This window comes from Lagopus muta, chromosome 3 (genome assembly GCF_023343835.1).
Source record: "Lagopus muta isolate bLagMut1 chromosome 3, bLagMut1 primary, whole genome shotgun sequence".
In the NCBI taxonomy this organism is placed as follows: domain Eukaryota; kingdom Metazoa; phylum Chordata; class Aves; order Galliformes; family Phasianidae; genus Lagopus; species Lagopus muta.
In genome coordinates, this window is record NC_064435.1 from 50,503,728 (window position 1) to 50,523,013 (window position 19,286).

General features: G+C 38.3%; 1 protein-coding gene across 8 annotated transcripts in view; it reads right to left on the reverse strand.

Annotated features, from left to right (window-relative positions):
* PPP4R1 (protein phosphatase 4 regulatory subunit 1) overlaps positions 1-19,286 on the reverse strand; it is a 59,684-nt gene that overhangs the window by 22,274 nt on the left and 18,124 nt on the right. For 7 of the 8 annotated variants that reach the window (XM_048938572.1, XM_048938575.1, XM_048938574.1 and 4 more), the window contains 4 exons: positions 14,187-14,293; positions 3,431-3,573; positions 1,663-1,809; positions 508-615 (listed from right to left, as the gene is read on the reverse strand). In XM_048938572.1, coding sequence (XP_048794529.1) covers positions 508-615; positions 1,663-1,809; positions 3,431-3,573; positions 14,187-14,293 — 505 coding nt within the window. The remainder of the gene's footprint in view (positions 1-507; positions 616-1,662; positions 1,810-3,430; positions 3,574-14,186; positions 14,294-19,286) is intronic. The other variant, XM_048938579.1, reaches the window with a different exon arrangement.

Below are 19,286 nucleotides of genomic sequence, written 5' to 3' on the forward strand. Positions count from 1 at the left end.
AAAGAACCACCCCAAAACTGAAGCGAAAAGGAAGAATAAAATACGTTCAAAGTGCTGTCAAATGAAATAATACAAGCAATTACAAAGGAGAAGAAGCTATCCAATAGCAAGGTGAAACCAAAACGCAGTCTCAACACCTAAGTTTCACTATAGCATACTAGTTTGCCTCATCTTAATGAGCATCTTTATGTCTACGCACAGAGGTATGAGCTCAGGTAGCTGATGCTTTATCAGTTCCAGCCGGTTCACATTTTCATGGTTACCTGCACAATCGTAAGGACAGCTCTTTCTTTGTTTCAAATAATAAAGGTAAGTACTCAGGGAAAAAAAAAGTCAGCATCAAATATAAAATCTATGGAAATACAAACTACAAGGAAGCCCCATAGCTTTCACTTAAGCATGTGACAGATGCAATCTAGCAGGAAGGTGTCCTTCAGACAAAGGCAAGTTCCAAACTGATGACACTCCTTTCACAGATAATCCAGATGAGGTGCTGATAATACGTACCTTACGAACATGAAACATTCTGCAGTCACAGCACATCTCACAAAACCTAGGCAGAACAAGTCTTTCCGTGATGTCCTTTCCCACCATGGAGGCCATTTTGCACATTATCTAATGGCAAAACAGACAGACACTAGTTAGGAATGCTTGCACAATACACAATTTCATGTCAGTTAAGCAGAGCTTTTTTACACTTAATTTTCTGGTATAGAAAACTGAAATCATGAAGAACTACTGAAAAAAAAATAAAAAAATTAGTCCTTCAACTGAAAAGATCTGACTGTTCAAGTACTTGAGGAATTTTTTTAACAGAAAATTATTACTTAATAATATGGTTAAGTGTCTTCTATTATTTTCTCTATGATTCGATAAAAATAATTTAAAATGGTTGATATTGATCATAGAAAAACAGAATATCCTGAGTTGGAAGGGGCCCATAAGGATCATCAAGTCCAACTACCAGCTCCACACAGAGACATTAAAAAAAAACATACCCAATGTCTGAGAGCACTGTCCATCTGCAATTCCCTAATATACAAATACTGTGCATTTGCGTTATACCAAAGAAAGTGGCAGCTTTAACTTCTTACATAAAATTCTAAATTTTAAAAGAGAAAGGACATACAGCTTCTGACATTTTTCCTTTAAAATATTCATTTGCTGACCATTTGGACACAAAAGTTTTAATTATCAAATATGCTTATTATTTTATCCAAAAAAAACCAACCCACACAACAAAAAGAAATCATTTAAGAGAACAGAACAGAAAGTAGTGACAAAGAGAATTCAAGGATCATAGATTTGCCACAGATAGAAATTTTCCACATATGCTATTTAAATCCCTCATAAAACAAGCCTGCGAAAAACAAGAAGTAGATGCTTTGTAAGCCAATGAAAATTAATATCCTGTGCTGGTTTGTCCAAATGGGTTTTTCTTCATAGCCTATATAACACACTGAAATTAAATCTAACCTTGACTTGAGTATAAGATGGCACAGAAAAAGTTATGGATTAGTTATGGATAGCAATATAAGTTTTTCTCTCTAGTACCATATTGATGCACATCTTGGAAACACAATAGCATCACAGTAATCACACAGCATCACCAACAATTCAGGAGACCATTATACCCTCTAGTTTGATACTGCTGTTACTTACAGCCACGGCCTCTGTCTTCACATCATCGTTGCTGTCTGGTGCTGTCAGGTCTATCAGAACAGGGCATACTTTGGTCTCCACATCGTATCTCTCTATGAGTTCTTGTTCCAGGAGAACTAACAATGCTGCCTGGCTTGTTTTTCTTACCTATTGTAAGGAGATAAAAATCAAATCAAGGAGTATAAGGAGGTAGGGTGGTTCTTTTGTGAAGTAGGTCCAAGTATTTTGGGAGCCATACCTACATACTGCTGCACACCTATGTTCAAGGTGCTTGGAGAGAGAGGACAAGGTCTCCAAAAGCACTCTGCAAATACTTCATGATTTAAACACAACACCAGAACCTAGAAATCTGCTTATTGTAAACTAATGAATGCTATTATAGTAAGTGTCCACCTATGTATTTCCCAAGTCAAGACTACTGTGCCAAAGGGAAACAGAAAAAAAGTCATGGAAGAGAAGCAGCACAGCTAACTGGGAAATATTCAAATATTCAAAATATTCAAAGTTCTACGGCATATGAGTTTTGTTAAACAAATCCTCTTTTTACCAAGTTTGTCTGACAATGGATAACTGCATTTATTCTGAACAAGACAATTTTGCTTCGTTCCACCTACACAAAAATATGATAACCTTTTAAAATTCACTTAATATGGATTTAACTGGCACTCAAAAATAAGTTTCATGGAGGTAACAATCACCAAATAGAATTATTTCTAGGGCAATTAGTTCTCAGTGCTCTTCAATAGCTGTGTATCTAGTGTTGACAAATATAACACCAAACACTTTGCTAGCATCTGGAAAAAAAATCCCAAAGTTACTGATAAAAGCTTGCAAATGATTCTGGAGTCAACTGGAATAATCCAGATAAATTGAAATCATGGGCTTATTTATCTTACATGAACATAAAACTTGCAAATGCAAGGTCATGTATGTCAGAAGAGAAAGCATTATATGAAGTGACAGATTATCTACTGCAATGCAGCAATTAAAAGACCTTTTGAGGTCTTTGTTTCAGAACAAATCAGCCAAATGAGCTGTGCAGTTATCAACAGAGGTTAGGAAGATCAACAGTCATGGAATGTGTGAATGAGAGGATATCAAGCAGATATTGGCTGTTGTATTACACATCAATTAGCAAAACCATTACAAAGAAAAATATGCCTGGTTTTGGTACCTGTTCTTAACTATGGAGGATCTGGAAAGGTTTAAAAAATAAAAAATAAAGCGTCAAAAATTCAGACCTTTCAAATACTAAAACTAACATCACCTAGGACTTACTCTGAAATGGTAGAGAATCCTACAGAAAACTAAAGGCAAGATGATGTATAGGTGCAGACATGCAAAATGCTCAGTGCCAACTCAGTTTCCAAGACAAGAGTTACTAGATTTATATATAAATAAGCAGATATGATGGTATGTAACAGTTCAAAGAACTGAATTATAGCAAGAAGACGTTTTTATTGTCTATTATCCTTTTTTTTTTTGGCCAGAATTTGAACTAGAAAACCTAGAAAAATGACTGATTTTGTCTATAAGAACACAACACCAGATAAAAGCTCCAAAATCAGAACAGAATATATAAGGTGAAAAAAAAACCAATCAAAATTTTCTTTAGTAAATTCAGATTTCCATGTATTACAAGTCATTTTAAATTTTTTTTCACTCTAAAGTATTACATTCTTAACTCAGCCTAGATTATTTAAGTTGAAAAATCTCACACAATGGAAATATTCAGCTAGTTAATAAACTGCTTCTGTAAGACACTTACCTGGTTATTCTGGTCTGCAAGGTACCGTACCACAATAGGTAGTAAGTATTTGGAAAAAGCATATGGGATGGAAGGTCTGTTTTCTTGACAAAACATGGCAATATGAGGTACCTGTTCCATCAGTTCTGCCCGCACTGTAGGCTCTGTCAGTCACAATAAAACAAAACAAAAAAGGCACTATAAATGTTAGCAAACACACTGTCAGATACTACCAAAATAAGCTTTTTTACACTCTGGTACTTACAATCTGTGTGATCCAGTGGTCAAGTCAGTAAGTCTACAGCGAGCGTCAATCTGATAAGCACCACCTTTATGCAAAGCCAGGTGCAAGTACACTCTGTACTAATAAACTACTAAAAAAGACTTGGACCACGTTCTCTATTATTAAAAAGAGAGAACAAGAAGACCCACAACAACTGTAAGAGAGCAAGTCATCAAACGTGAGTATCAGGATCCATCCAAATTCCCTGCAAGCATAACCTGCTTTCAAGAAAACTGCTATGCAGAAAGTTAACCCAACCGCAATGAGAAGAAACAAACTGAGGGTAGCTCCTGGCTGCAGTTTTTCACACAGAAGAGATTTCACCACAGCCACAACCACAGACTCTTCTTCATTCTTTGCTTTTTAAGGCTACTGATAAGTGTTGTCAGATAGAAATAGCTCTATGTTCTCCAAGTTGCTAGTTAAATTTATTAGATACATTTTTTTACTGAAGTTGGTGACTTTCAAAAATGTGTAATTCAGTTTTTCAATTAAGAACTGCTTGAATATATCCTAATCACATGCCAAATAGTTCACTTATCCACAGGAAAAACAAACAATTAATTTCAGACCTAAGTACTAACTATTTCTCTCCTCTCAGGATTTGCTTAAACTGTAGTTGCTATCAGAGAACTGATGACCTACACAAACACACAACGAAGACCCAGCAGCTACTCTCAAGAGACAGTGGTTAGATTTATAATATTTTAAATAATAAAATGTACACTGTACACAGGATACACATGCCTTACTAAGCTTTACATAGGTAGGAACTGTTTAGGTAAAATTTAACAGCACGACAGAACCATCTTCCTTAGGATATTTGGAATGATCACAAAATGTCAGAACTATAACCTTTTGCCAAATAGGAGCATTAGCTTTGTATTTAACATGGATAATGCATGCAGCCCTTAGCTTTCTTGAACACCAGTTAGAACTGACAACTCCAGACTGAATAAAACAAACCAGAGCAAATACCACATCTAGTTTGCTTTGCTTCTCTTTCTAAAGCGATAAGAGGAGCATCCACAATAAAAGTCATCTTGTCTAAATCTTGGATGCTCTCAAATACGTGCAGGTTGAACTCCTTAAGCAATATGTCTAAGTATGTATGTATGTAATGTATATGTGAAAGGTTGTACTGAATAAGTCAGATTATGAAGATTACTCAAATACATGCAAGTTTCAGTAAACTTGAATCAGTGACAATGAAATTTTAGTTTGATGAACACTCAATCCTACAGTTGGCCAAAATAAGCACCTGTAAATAGGACAGACTTTTAAGGAAATCATTAATTTTGAAAGAGAAATTCTATATATCATATTAATACAAGAAAAAACTAGATTTGCTAGAAACAACTTTTCTTCCAAAAAAGCTTAGAGAATAAAATTTACCATCATCAATTTATTTTCTCTATTTTAAGTCTAGTTTTCTACTGAGAGCTTGAAGCATCTCCTAGTTTTGAAGTAGCCTAACACTTTGTATCCTAGTGACTCGTATTTCACTTACAAAAATTTGCCAAAATAGTCAACAAAACACAAGATATCTTACACTGCAACTCCTTGTTAGGATAAGTAAAAAAGCTGTTTATAGTATTAAAGGCAGCAAAATCATCCAACTTCATCCAATGATGAATTCTGGTCCTCTTAACTGATAAAGCCTAGACTCTGTCACAGATAACTACGCAAGAAGGGGAGTCCCTTCAAAGCCACCACTGCTGCAGATAGACTGCATGGCCCTGGCCTGAGAGCTCTTCTGAAACGGCTGATGAACCAACCTCAGAGTGATGTGGATGTCTGCAGATGAAGTCAGTCTGTCCTGCAAGCTCTGTAACTCACTGCCTAGCACCTTGACAAAGTAACAGAAGAAAACCTCCAATTCTAAGGCAGACAGCACAAAAGCTGTAAAAAGCATTGAAACACAACTACAGAGCACGGTGAAGATCCAACAGGCTGGAAAAGGAGAGCTGAGAGGTGAATAATGATGAGGTAAGGCTAACAACTAATGGGATGAGAAACTGGAACTTGCTGGACAAAAAATCAGAATCAGGGCCCAATGTAATCATCCCCCTGTACTCAGCACTGGTGAGTACCTTGAGAACTGCGTTCAGTTTTGGGCCCCTCACTACAAAAAAATACATTGAGGCCCTGGAACATGTCCAGAGAAGGGCAACAAAGCTGGTGAAGGGTCTGGAGCACAAGTCTTACAAGGAGTGGCTGAGGGAGCTGGGATTGTTCAGTCTGGAGAAGAGGAGGCTCAGAGGAGACCTCATTGCACTCTACAACTTCCTGAAGGGAGGTTATAATGAGGAGGGGTTTGGCCTCTTCTCCCAAACAACAAAGTGGACACAAGGAAATGCCGCAAGTTGTACCAGAGGAGGTTTAGGTTAGACATAAGGAAGAACTTTTTGTTTCAGAGAGTGGTCAGGCACTGGAATGGCTGCCCAGGGAGGTGGTGGAGTCGCCGTTCAAGAGGCGTCTGGATGAGGAGCTACAAGATAATGGTTTAGTGCTTGTGGTAGCAGTGATAGTGGGAAGATGGTTGGACAAGATGACCTTGCAGGTAGTTTCCAACCTTGTGATTCTATAATTCCATGCCAGGACTTGAAGAACTTCCTCCCACCTTCCCTGCAAGACTGCTACTTCAAAACATGTCCAGGACATGATTTGAGATACAAGAGGCTTGTGTCAAGACATTTGTTTCTAGGATCTCCTTCCCACATCTTGGGTCCCTTGCCTCATTCCCTGCAGCAAAGAGATGACGCTTGCTGGAGATGTGGGAGGTAGCAGGAGAAGTTGTGGAGGGTAGTAGGAAAGAGGAAAAGAAATTCAGCTGAGGCTTCACGCTTAGCAGGATTGCTTTTTGAGCTGCATTCGAATTTGCTTCAGGCAGTTCCCACCCTCCCAAGTCCAAAACTTGCCTTTCCATTATGCCAATGTAATTGCTCCTGCAGCCAGGCAACAAACCCTATCAAAAAACAGATCTGGCTGACACAGCTCTTGCCCCACCACAGCAACTTGATTAAACAGTAAGAACTGGCAATTAGATTAGTTTCCCTCTACAATCACACAGTTATGTAGAACAGCAGAACTTTCTGATGATGGAAGCAAGTAAATAGCCAAAGAGAGTCCATGGACTCCTTACTGTGATACTACTAAGAGAACAGAGTGAAAGAAGCAAAATACTGCCAACGAACTTGATTTGTCTTGTGTGAAGATGTGTAAAATGCTTAAGCCAAACTCTTCACTGAGTAATTCTACGCTACTCATTTGATTGGAGTCCTAATTCTGGCTTCACAGCTGAAAAAAAAGCTGTAATCAAACCCAAGAGCTCTGTTTAAAGCATATCAAGCTTACAATGCTTTAGACACCAGGCACTCAAAGTGGGCAGACTTTATTGATCTTGATACCTCTATAGTTTGCTCAAACACTGATAAAGCGATGGCAACACATCCCAAATTGATTGGGTTTTCTGTGAAAATGAATCCTTAAATTTTTTTATGAAGCAGTGAGACAGCAATAGTGCCTTTTTTTTTTTTTTTTTTTCTTCAGAACAGGATTCATCTATTAATCATCACTTAAGACAGTGGCCCTGCTGTGTGACGATACTGAAGAGCTCATGTCAAGTGAGCCCTCTTCTTCCTGAGCTACTGAGCAAGCTCTGGGTTTGCAGGGAACACAGACAGATGGGATGATGCAATTAAAGATTTGAAAAATTCATGAATTAGAACCACGGAGGCACCTTAGTTCTTACCTTTCTTAACTTCTATGCACATGGCTCCACAATCTTAGTAAGTTCAATTAAAACCAATAAACAAACCAGCACTGGGTGCATCTCTGTAATGCAACACCACAATTCATTATCAAAAAAGCCTTTTGTGCTGTTCCAGGGAATTAGTGCTGCTATGCAAAATCTGATCTTTAGCCTACCCAATTTACAGCTTAAGTCTTCCAAATGTTGAAGCATATGTTTGAATTTGTACTGATCAGAGTCTAATCTTGCAGTCTGATGGGGTTACAATAATGCAATTTTTGTTGTTTGGTCTTTAGGAAACATAAGGCAATGCCAAAAACTCCCACTAAACATCCAGCACTTTCTCATTCCCTTAATTCATTTCTCAGCTTCATCTTTTGCTCCGATAAAGGCTGAGTGGCAGCTCCTACAAAGATTCCAGCAAGATTCAACATGTAACAGTGTCTACCATCTTAAATCTTCTGTAGTTTAAAGGAAATTTATGGCTTGATCATCAGCACAGCAAAGGGACTGTGGAAGTAAGGATCAGTTAAAATTATTACAATGCAGTTTCTTAAAGCATAAGCTCAACACAGCATGGACAAGTGCATTCACAAAATACAAGCAAAATCTGGATGGAATTTCACTTCATGTCCAGATTAAAAGTCAGTATTTTAAGCACTCTGGAAAGTCATACCATTTGTTTGAAACAGTACTTTTTCTACTTGGCAAAGTAATACTGCCTCCTGAAAGCAGAAGGTTATCTGTACACTGGAAATTAAAGGAGGATTACTGCAGACCTTCATAGTATAATACCAGCTAATTGTTCCAGAACAGTTATTTGTAAATGAAGTCATTATTCCAGAATCAACTTGCAGCAAGATTCATTTCACAACAGCTTATTCTGCGACACATATAGTGTTTGGAAGAAATTCTGCAAAACTTTCATTATCCCAAACTGACCATTCTGAAATACAAGCAGCAATCAATCTCCTCTACGTTTGTGAGGGGCTGTGAGGTTTTCGTGTGGTTAAAAAATGTGCATGAGGAACAACTACTGGTGATGTCAGCGCTGCTTCAACTGGCAATTTTCATGAATGTTTTTAAGTATAGCTCAAAATTAATATTTATTTTCATTGAGAGTTGTGACAAAAATGTCCAGCTTTGCATTTACATGTTCAATCTTAAAAAAAAAAAAAAAAAGCAATTAAAGACAACTGAAAATATTGCTTTGCGTGTACTACGCAGAAACAAGCAATGTGAAAAACACTTTCCTGCCTATCCTGAAAAATGCTCACTTACCTTTTCAGCCTGAGTGTAAGGTCCACAGCATACAGAAGATGACAATCTGTCAACATAATGCCATAGGTCTGCATTTGCACACTTGTCTATTTTCAAACTACGCAGTCAAAGTCATCTACATAGTCAAAGCTGAATTTAAACAAAGTTTGCAGTTTATCAATTCAAACTTTATTCCCTTCCTTACAAAATATGATTTTCCCTCCTGCTTTCTATTCTTTCTGATGTTAACTAAATTTTTCCCTTTTGATGACTCTCACTCTTGTTTTATCTGTTCCTCCAACTTCCTCTCCTTTTTTGAAGGCCAAAGAGAATCTAGACAAGTCAAAATATATTGTGTAACCAAAACCCAACCTTTTAGCTTAGGGATCCATCAGAAAGACTGATGTGTCTGATTCGCACACTGCTTCACTAGCCAAGCTCTTTCTTTGTATTAAGCAGAAATAGACTTTGTTACTGATCAGCAGGTCGGGAGTGAAGTACAGAACAACTAATGAGAGAACGGAAAGTCGCCATTAGCAATTAATAGAAGCATGGAGAGACAAAAGAGGATTGCACAAACAAAGGAAAAAACTGTGTAGGAGAAGGTGGGGGAAAAGGTATGAAAGACTGCTGAAATGAAAACTGGGGAATGAAGGAGAAGAGAGATGGAGCTACTGACAGCTGGGCAAAGGAAATATTAGCCCTATCAGAAATCTCTCTTAAATATGAAGACTTTGTTAAACAGAAAGCTGAAATACATGCTGTTGGACAGGCCTTGTTGGCACCTCACAGTCTAATAACTGCAATTTGATTGGAATGGTGCTTTATACAGGTTAAACATGCTATTAAGTAATTAAGGTTGCCAGGCCATCTCACTGAGGCTGATTACACAGCTTCGGAACTTAATGACCAATTAGTCTAATAATTATTTTTAAAAATGAGTTTGCTTTACAATCTGCATTCAAAACTGACTACGTTAAAAAAAAAAGTTTGAATACAAATTTATACAAGTGATAGAGATAGACAGAAGGGCCTTGTTTGAGCTCGTGCAAGCCTGTCACCAGTCCATATTTGAGAATGAAGATCTAGCTGTTTTAACATAGACACAAGCATTTTAACACTAACAATGGTTACTGAGGGATAAATAAATATTTGTCATGCACCAAACATCTATGAGTTCAAAGCCACCAGAAAAACATTTAAGTGGCATACATAGCATCCCTCAAGAAAGACAGAAATCGCAAAGCATTTAAATAGTAGATTTGAAAGCAATACAAGGTATCAAATTGTTACCTCAGCCGTAACTATCCTAAGGACCTCACTACCAAAGATCACAGAGAATTCCAGAGTTTGTAAGGGTTTAAAATAAAAATTAAAAATAAAAAACACAACAAAAATCACAGTTTGAGCAGGAATTCCTGTCTACAGAAATGGAAACAAAAACCAAAGCAAGCAAGACTTTCAAGCAAGTGAGATTTGAAGAAAAAGCTCGTGAGGCAAATAAGTGGGTAAATAACAGAAGAGGTATACTGCTCCCCAACTACCACTGAAGCAGCTATTCTCTGAGGCCATTTACAGCAGGGTGCAGCAATTCCCATTCAAAGTTGGCAGCATTGTTTTGAGAGCATCTCATTTTCAGTACCGCCTGAACTGTTTTTTCACTAGAAATATATTAGTGATCTAAAAGCTGCAAGGTTGAATACAACCTGGAACCACTTCATTAGAAAGCACCCAAAATGCCCTGCCAGGAAGAGATCCGCGTTGTACAATTTGTACATGTAATTACATCAAACTCTTCTTCACAAACCGCACTTCGTGAGACTCATTGTTCACCCACAACCCACAAACTGACTGCTGACATAACAACGTTGAAACACTGCTTAGTATTCTAGAAGCAATACTCAATTTTTTTAAGCTGGCACATGCACAGAAACTTTTCTAAAGCAGGACCACTTGAAGAGTCCAAGTGATTTCTTACCATTCTTTGAGAATTATGTCAACAATTTTGTTTGGTTTTTTTTTTCTTTTTTTTAATTGTTGTAGAGCTGATGTGTGCCATTGTTATAATACCTCAAAGATCTGGGTCATGGCTAGCCTACCGGTATGTCAAGAGCTGTAGCCAATTGGTGTGTCAAGATCCATGTCAATCATACCAATGCATACAGTTTCTTCCTGTGCCCTCCCTCTTGAAATCATTTATTTGGATCCTGTTCTATTTCCAGTGAAGATTAATTTTTATGTCACACCAATGCAGCATTTAGCACAACAAAGATGTCATTTAGATTCTTTGAGTGTTGCCGCAGTGCAAGAATAAAAGCAATTATTGTGTTGAAATTCTCTTGCCTGCAAACAGAAAACAAAATAGCTGCCTTATTGCAGTCCCAACTCATTCAAAAAACAACAACAACAACAACAACACCAGCATATTGAATTTGGGTAGAAACCATGTCTGTAAAACATCTTCCAGCTACAAGACTTCATAAGTCTCCAGGGAGATCTTGTTGTGGTCTTCCAGTACTTGAAGGGAGTACATAAACAGGAGGAGGAACGGCTGTTGGTGGATAGAGACAGGACATGGGAGATTGGTTTTAAACTGAGACAGTGAAGATTTAGGTTAGATATTAGGAGGAAGTTTTTCATACAGAGGGTGGTGATGCACTGGAACAGGTTGCCCAAGGAGGTTGTGGATGCCCCATCGCTGAAGGCATTCAAGGCCAGGCTGGATGTGGCTCTGGGCAGCCTGGTCTGCTGGTTGGCGACCCTGCACATAGCAGGGGGTTGAAACTAGATGATCATTGTGGTCCTTTTCAACCCAGGCCATTCTATGATACTGTGATTCCATGATAAGTTTCATCGATTATATACATTAAGTATTAGCAGGGCAAAAGACTACTTAGGCTTCTTTACGATGGCTGCTGTTTCAAATTCACCATGGTTCCTCTATTTTAGATAACACCAGCATTGCAAAGACTACACAGATATTGTGTATCTCAGGTGCATTTCTCAATTCCAACCTCAATATATCAACTACCATAAAAAAAAAAAAAAGTGTCTCACTTTCTGCAACTTGATTGAACAAGAAAACACCCCCCAAAGAGTTAGAAAACAATTCAGTTATTATATACTTTGCAGTGCAAGTTGCAAAAAAAAAATAAATTGAAAAAAGCATCAGACAAGAGAAAACTGAAAAACAATTCTAGTCACAGCAACCTTAACAAAATAAACCTACACTACCATTTAAATAATTGTGGAAGAACATGATTTATAAAAATACGAAATAGACTGCGCTCCCTAAATTAATTTTGGTATGGGTTAAGACATAAGGATATTCTAATTACCTGTCTTACAGAAACAGACTGAGTCCAATGCAGCAACTGCTCGAGGCATGAAGTTAAGTCTGCAGAAATTTAATTTGTGCAGCAGCTGCAGAATCCAGCGCTACTAGTTTGGCAGATCTAAGACAATCTCTACAATGCAGGAAAAGCCTGAAATGCTGCTTTTACAGATGCTGAGAAAATATCAACCCTGACTAAAAATGTACTCCACCCCCATCAAAGGAAACAAATTGATTTGAGCTCAGCTCTTGGCTTTCATTCCATCTCTAGCTAAACAAACTTCAGTTTGACACACTTAGTTGGTCACCAATGGAAAGTCCATGGCTACAAAATCACTCCACAAGGTCATTTTCCCCTATACAGATCTGTTCTATTTTCCAAAGTCAAAATGAAACTTCAGCAAGTTCCTGGTGCTCAGAGCTGTTAGGACCACCGCACAAACAAGCACTGTATATATATGGATTTCAGAAGCAGAGCTTAGCTAGGGAAGTGCTGTAGAAACAGTTGCATGCCACTATTCCTTACTGAAGGCATTCAATTCCAAATGAACAGTAACTTATTTTTCCTCCTTAAGAATCCTTGGGGAAGTACTCAATACACTTATATAATGCTTACGTTCCTGGCTGAACAAGGATGTTAGCTCACAAAAACAAAAATGTGCATTTTAAATGAAGGAGGTAGGATCTTACAGGATTTATTTTTTTTTTTTTTACCCTTGGAGCACTATGTTCTGCAGCTCTGGAAGGCAGAACTAACAGATCTTACACAGAAGAAGCAAATTTTCTCCTCATACAAGATTTAATACAAGGTTTTTTTTTTTAAACCCTCCATATCATTCACACAGCAATGAATGAACAAACTTCAGATCTTCTCTGATGTTTTGCTGTTAAAGCCTTTTTTCTTTCTTGAATTGTATCAGCACTGCGTTAAGTTAAATTCAAGTCTTTTAACTTTTTCTAGAGAATCTTCAACTTGGAATTTTGTTGCAGCACTGTCCACATAATTTTTCCCCTCAGTTTCCCTCTTCAAAGCATTCTTCCTTTCTTTCAAATTTCTCTTTCATTATTTTCCTACTTCTGCCTCTTATTCCAAACACCCAGAGCAACCATATCAGCAAAAGCACATCCCTAGAGTCTTTGTATTCATTATTTATACCTACATCTTGTCTATCAATTCATAGAATTATAGAATCCACTAAGATCATCCAGTCTAACTGGCCACCTACCACCAACGCTGCCCACTAATCCCTCAGTACAACATCTACATGTTTCTTTAATACTTCCAGGAACTGTGACTCCATCACTTCTGGGGCAGCCTCTTCCAATGCCTCACTACTCTTCCAGAAAAGAAATTTTTCCTAATATCCTTCAATCTGAACCTCCCCTGGCACAACTTGGGCCATTCCCTCTCTTCCTATGGCTAGTTACATGGGAGAAGAGGCCAACTCCCACCTCACCAGGCAGTTTGTAGAGAGCCATCGGGTCTTCCCTGAGCCTCCTCTCCTCCTGACTGATCAATCCCAGTTCCCTCAGCTGCTCTCATGAGACTTGTGCTCCAGACCCTTCATATCTTCTTTGTCTTTCTCTGGACATGCTCCAGGGCCTCAATGTCTTTCTTGCAGTGAGGGACCCAAAACCAAACACAGAACTCAAAGTACAGCCTCACCAGAGCTGAGTACAGGGGGCAACAGCCATCTCCCTGCTCCTGCTGCCTCGCTTGTCTTCACTACTAAATTTCCCAAAAGGAAGCAAAAGAATAACTTCAGCATTCAAGTTTTGTCAGAACTAGTAGGAGTTTTGCACGGATGCTTTGCAAGATTCTTTTCAAAGCAATAAATTTCATCTTTATCTACAAATCTAAGATTAACGTGTAGATTTGCTGAGTAGCTACAGTACATAAAAATTATTTTAAAATATACCAATGGGAAGTGGTAGTTCCACACATTGAAGAAGTTCAATTCTGTTGAAGAGCAAGGAAAAAAGTTGTCTTTGTGGGGATGATTCAGAGAAATGGAACTTCACAGCATTTTATTACATTCTGCAGAAACCTAGTCTGAATACTGAAGAAGACAGAGGAGACATTGGTCCAACTTCAACAATTCTGATATTTCTTCATTAAGCCAGTAACATGTTTAATGCTACCTACCTGAATCATCAGCTAATCTGCTGATTCTCTCCAACACAGCAATACAATCTCTCTCATCATCACTGACTTCCTTCAAAGTGTCCAGTAAACTTCGTGCCACCATTTGCCTAGTTTACAGGAAAGATTTTAAAAAATAGCATTATTTGTATCCAGAAACATAGCCAAATCATACAGGTTTCTTACACCAAACAGTAAAATTTCACAAAGATTTACTTTCAACTCAGTAAATTCAGTTAGCACTGCTCTGGGAATTCTTTATTCCAATATTCACCATAATCTTTAAGAACTATTAACTTCAACTGTAGCATTTATATACACATATATACATCCCCAGAGCTTACAAGGATAAAAGAAACCAGTCACAAATTTAAAAAATGGTAAACATCTGACAAACGAGCAAACCAGATCTTAAGACAGCATCAACCTTCCATCCTCACCTCTGAATTCCCTCACTTGTTTCTTAAAAAGCGAGACAACACAGGTAGATATTCTTAGAAGTTTTAAACACAATTATGAATTTATCTTCATAAACACAATGTGAACTCTTAAGATGAAGATTTCCAAACCAGTGATGGCCTTTAAAGGGTAAACTTGATTCATATTCAATGTAGAGCAGTGGGTATATTCTGTGATGATAAAAAGAACACAAGCAAATGCCTGGGACACATGCACTTGGGATAAAAGAGAAGTCACAAAGGAAACACAAAACCAATCTGAATCACCACTTCTAATTCACAAGAAATTTTTCTAAGGCTTTTCTTCCAAGTGATGCAGCCAAATTTGAGTGTTCATTCTGTAAGGGGTCTGCTGCAGTCTAGCTTACAAAGTCATACCCTTCAGCTACCTAGAGAGCCCTAAACCCTGAGTTTTTAAACAGTATAGCTGACAGCACAGCAAGTAACCTTTTTTCTCAGCAACAACCTGCAATGACATATGGCTGTCTCTAGCTGGATTTCACTCTGTGTGGCCCTGTGGGTTGAACATCAGAGAGCAAGCAGGATTATTCCAACAATGAAATGGGCCAAGTAACACTGCCCAACATGCTGCTAGCTCTTGTATTGCCCTTGAGCTGTTCATTAAAATGCTACAGAAGAAAGGGTCAAGTGCCAAAAAGTTCCAGAATGGACAAACAGAAACACTGTTAGGATACAGCCTAGATATAAGCACTGTTGAAAAACAGCAGTGCTGTAAAACAGGAGCAGAAGCATAGATTTGATCGCAGCAAATGGTGAATGTGAGCAGTTGCCACAGATGGTTACACTCCTAATGTACAGGGAAAACCTGAGAGCTTTTGTTCTATGCAATTGAAGAAAAGCAGGAGGCATTCACGGATTCCTGAAGTTAAATAAACATTTACGTTTTCCCAAATTTAAATGCTTCACATCAGTCACTCACAAAACTATTTTAAATTAAAACTGTTTCATCAGCAGATGAACAAAATTCTCTCAAAGAAAAAATAAAACCAATTGCAAAAATACTCCTTTAAGAAGTTTACTTTTCCTCACTCTTTTCAACTTTCAACTTGGTAGAAGTGCCACGTCTCTACGCAGAGATCTTGATTTTCAGTTGGAAGTTGAGCTGTCAGAATCCTAACAGAGGGAAACACTATGTGACACACTAACCTAGAAGCAGAGTTGACTTGGTCTTTTAAAGGGCTGGACAGCTCTGAAAAGAGAAGAGGAACATATGAAGTAGATTTCACACATCAGCCTGCCTGGATGCATCTCTCTCCCACAGATTAAATGTTATCTCAGAAAGCAAGAGACATGACAAGTGATCCGATGTGTTGGAAATTTGTGCCTACTGATACAGATGCAACAACAATCCAATCAAGTGCATTGTCAATAACCTTCTACCCTAGTGATCCAGAAGAGCTATAAAGAGCTAATCACCTAAAGCACCTCCTCTATTCCAGATACAGCTTTCTTACATATTTTTAATCTATTTAAGACAACATCCAATCTATCTGGTGCAACAACAGACCCTGGATCTTTAACTTGCATTTGCACTTAGAGAATATTCTATCTCTCAGCAAGGACTCAGAAATACAAAAACAGTCTCAGCAAGTAATGAACCACAATAAACAGTGTTATATCACACCTGGCTCCTGGGAACTATGGAATGGTTTCTAGCATACTGGGAGATCTGTGAAGACTCATCACCTCATAGAGCTTTGTTAGCAGTATTCTGAACTGTGGTGGCTGTAAGCAGTGCTAGCTCCTGTGAGTTGGACAGATGGTTATGCAGAAGTAGCCACCCTGTAAAGTGAGAGTCACAAAGTTTCTAAATAGATGAAAACACAAATCCTAGCTTGAAACAGATATGACTTGCTTATTAAATCCACACTAAATGACATTCAACTTTTTCCATGGACTGAAGGTAGAAGATAACCCCCACCTGCACCCAGGTGGTACATTCTCACTGGAGTTTATAAAAGAATCGATGCATTCATTTTTGGTTTTAGTAGATTCTGGAGAAAAGCATCAGGACAAAAGGCAAAAGGGCAAGCTAGGCTCACTTCTACAAAATGCAATTTGGTTGGCAGCCAATAATAACAGGGTAATCTTCAACTCCATCTGTCCAGTGTTCCGGAATATGGTATCCACTCACGTCCCCTTAAATATCATAGGTTTTGATTTAGTTCTGCCACTACCCTGACAATCTGTCAAAATTATTCATGTGCTTCCAAAGCACAAACAACAGGACATAGAGCTAAACCTACTTCACATTTGTCACAGGCCAAGAGCCAGCATGTAGGCAACTAATGAGGAATGACTGGTGCCCTGCAAGCACTTCAACATGCTCTGTTTGCTGGAGAGCAGAGAGTAAGGAAGGGTCCCTGGTGCCCTAGCAGTCTGATTTCCTCCTTGTGCAAACACCGGTAGTCTAGCTACAAAAAGCACACAGCAGACAACTGCAAAGAATTATCAATGCATAGTAACATAACATAGGTCTAGTGGTACCTGCCCAGCAACTGCCAGGTGAATAGCAAGTGAGCACTTGTGAAACTGGAACAGATGTCTCTGAAGGATAATTTGTCTGGTCTAGATACTGATGCAAACGCAAAAAATGAGTGAACACATTTCATCTTCAACAAAAGCAAGGAGATACCTTTTGTGACAAGGAAAGGAGGAAGAGGTTTTCTTTAGGGATAATGACAACTCTCCATAGACTGAAATCTAACAGGGAATCAGACTCCTTCAAGTATGACACAAATGACTCCACCAACATCAGTGATAGCAAGATAAGGGGTCTCAATGGCATTCTGCTCGTGTTAAATCCCTGGTTATCAGTACATGACCTACAGGACTAGCAATAATAATTTTGTGCCATTTCCCTCCTGCTAGGGTTTGGGCAGTGATTACCTCTAATGAGATACCAAGATCCACCAAGAACCCTTTCAAGTTCTCAGTGCCAGCCAAATTTTCTTTACCGCAAAAATTAATAGAATTGCATCTTTCCACTTGTAGTACCTGATTACTCCAGGTGCAGAGACTTTAATAGCTGTCCTGCCAAGTGAAGCTTCAGATCGTCAACACTACATCTGTAAACTCTCAAAATTTTTTATTCAATATTTATATACATTTCTTCATTGTATGACTGTCTCCTAGACAGCAGTGTGTCTATTTGTTCTTTAAATAGGTTACTGGCCAAAGAAAGGGCAGAGACCAAAGGCACAAAGTACAAGTGCTTTAGCTTTTATGTGCAAAAGTGGAAGACAATCAGCAAAGTTCAACTTCATTTTTTTTTTATCACCACATGTGTGAAGAGCTCTCACGACACTTGAAAAACTGATGGACTTACAATTAGAATATTTGTAGACACTATTTCACTGTGATTAGCAAAAGAAGAAAATGGGGATAGATTACACTCTGCCTTTATATCCATGCGCAGGACACAGATATTTTCAAGACTGTGCACAAGGACATAATTGGAATATACAATGATATATTCCAAGAGTAGCTATAAATACTTCTGCACGCCTCATTCAGTTCCCTTTCATACACTGACCTTATTTGGAATCCATAGTGGGAGTTGTAAGAGGTGTAATTACTGTATATCAACCATAGTTATTAGCCCTTCAATACATTTCTACTACAGAATTTAAATGACAAGAGTTCATCTCCATAATAGGTGCATTTAGCTAGTAAGCATAGCCTTAAAAAATAAACTTTCTTTGCCCATTTTCAGACAAGTTCTAAAGTCCTCAAGATTGGAGGTCTTGTCATATATACATGAGTATCAGTAGTATTTCTACTACTGATTATTGAAATAGCAATCTCAAAAGCTATTCTGAATCAGCTCCTAATTTAAAAATCATCATTTTTGTACTTTTCTTAAAAAGCAAGGATAGACGTACATTTGTTGTTATAAATCTCAGGAGCACAGTTGAATTAATTCTTTTCTTAGTGCTTTGAGAAAACTCTGACGCTTGATTGTCAGGTATACAGGATTTTATTGCACACTTTAAGCTAAGTTAAACTTGAGGAATTTTTCTTCGGTATGTATGTATCTGCAACTCTGTGTTTTGGGGTTTGTTTCTTTTTTACTAAATTTTATTGTGACACATGGGAAGACCAAGGAAGCAAGAAGTCAAAAATTAGATGAAATAATCTAACACATCCTACAACGACAAGCTCTTTGAGACACATCCTTGTCAAGATGAATGGCATTACAATTTCACCTGCAAATCTTTGGCAAGTTTGTCATTTCCTTATTGTCAGTACTCACCAAAAAAAACAGAAAAGAGAAAGTTTACACTGGGCTAGGCTGCACAGAAAAGAGAGGAAGTGGGTAAGAAAAAAAGATAGGGCAGATGTAGATAACCAAGTCCTGAATCAGCTTCTTGACTATAATCTGATTTGAATGAGAGTAAGGCAAGGTAACCGAATCATAGAATGGCTTGTACTGGAAGGAACCTTAAAGCCCACCCAGTCCCACCCTGTGTCATGGGCAGGGCTGCCCCCCAGCAGCTCAGCTGCCCAGGGCCCCATCCAACCTGGCCTTGAGTGCCTCCAGGGATGGGGCACCACGGCTTACATGGGCAGCTGTGCCACCGCCTCACCACTCTGAGAAAAGAACACCTGCCTAACATCCAAG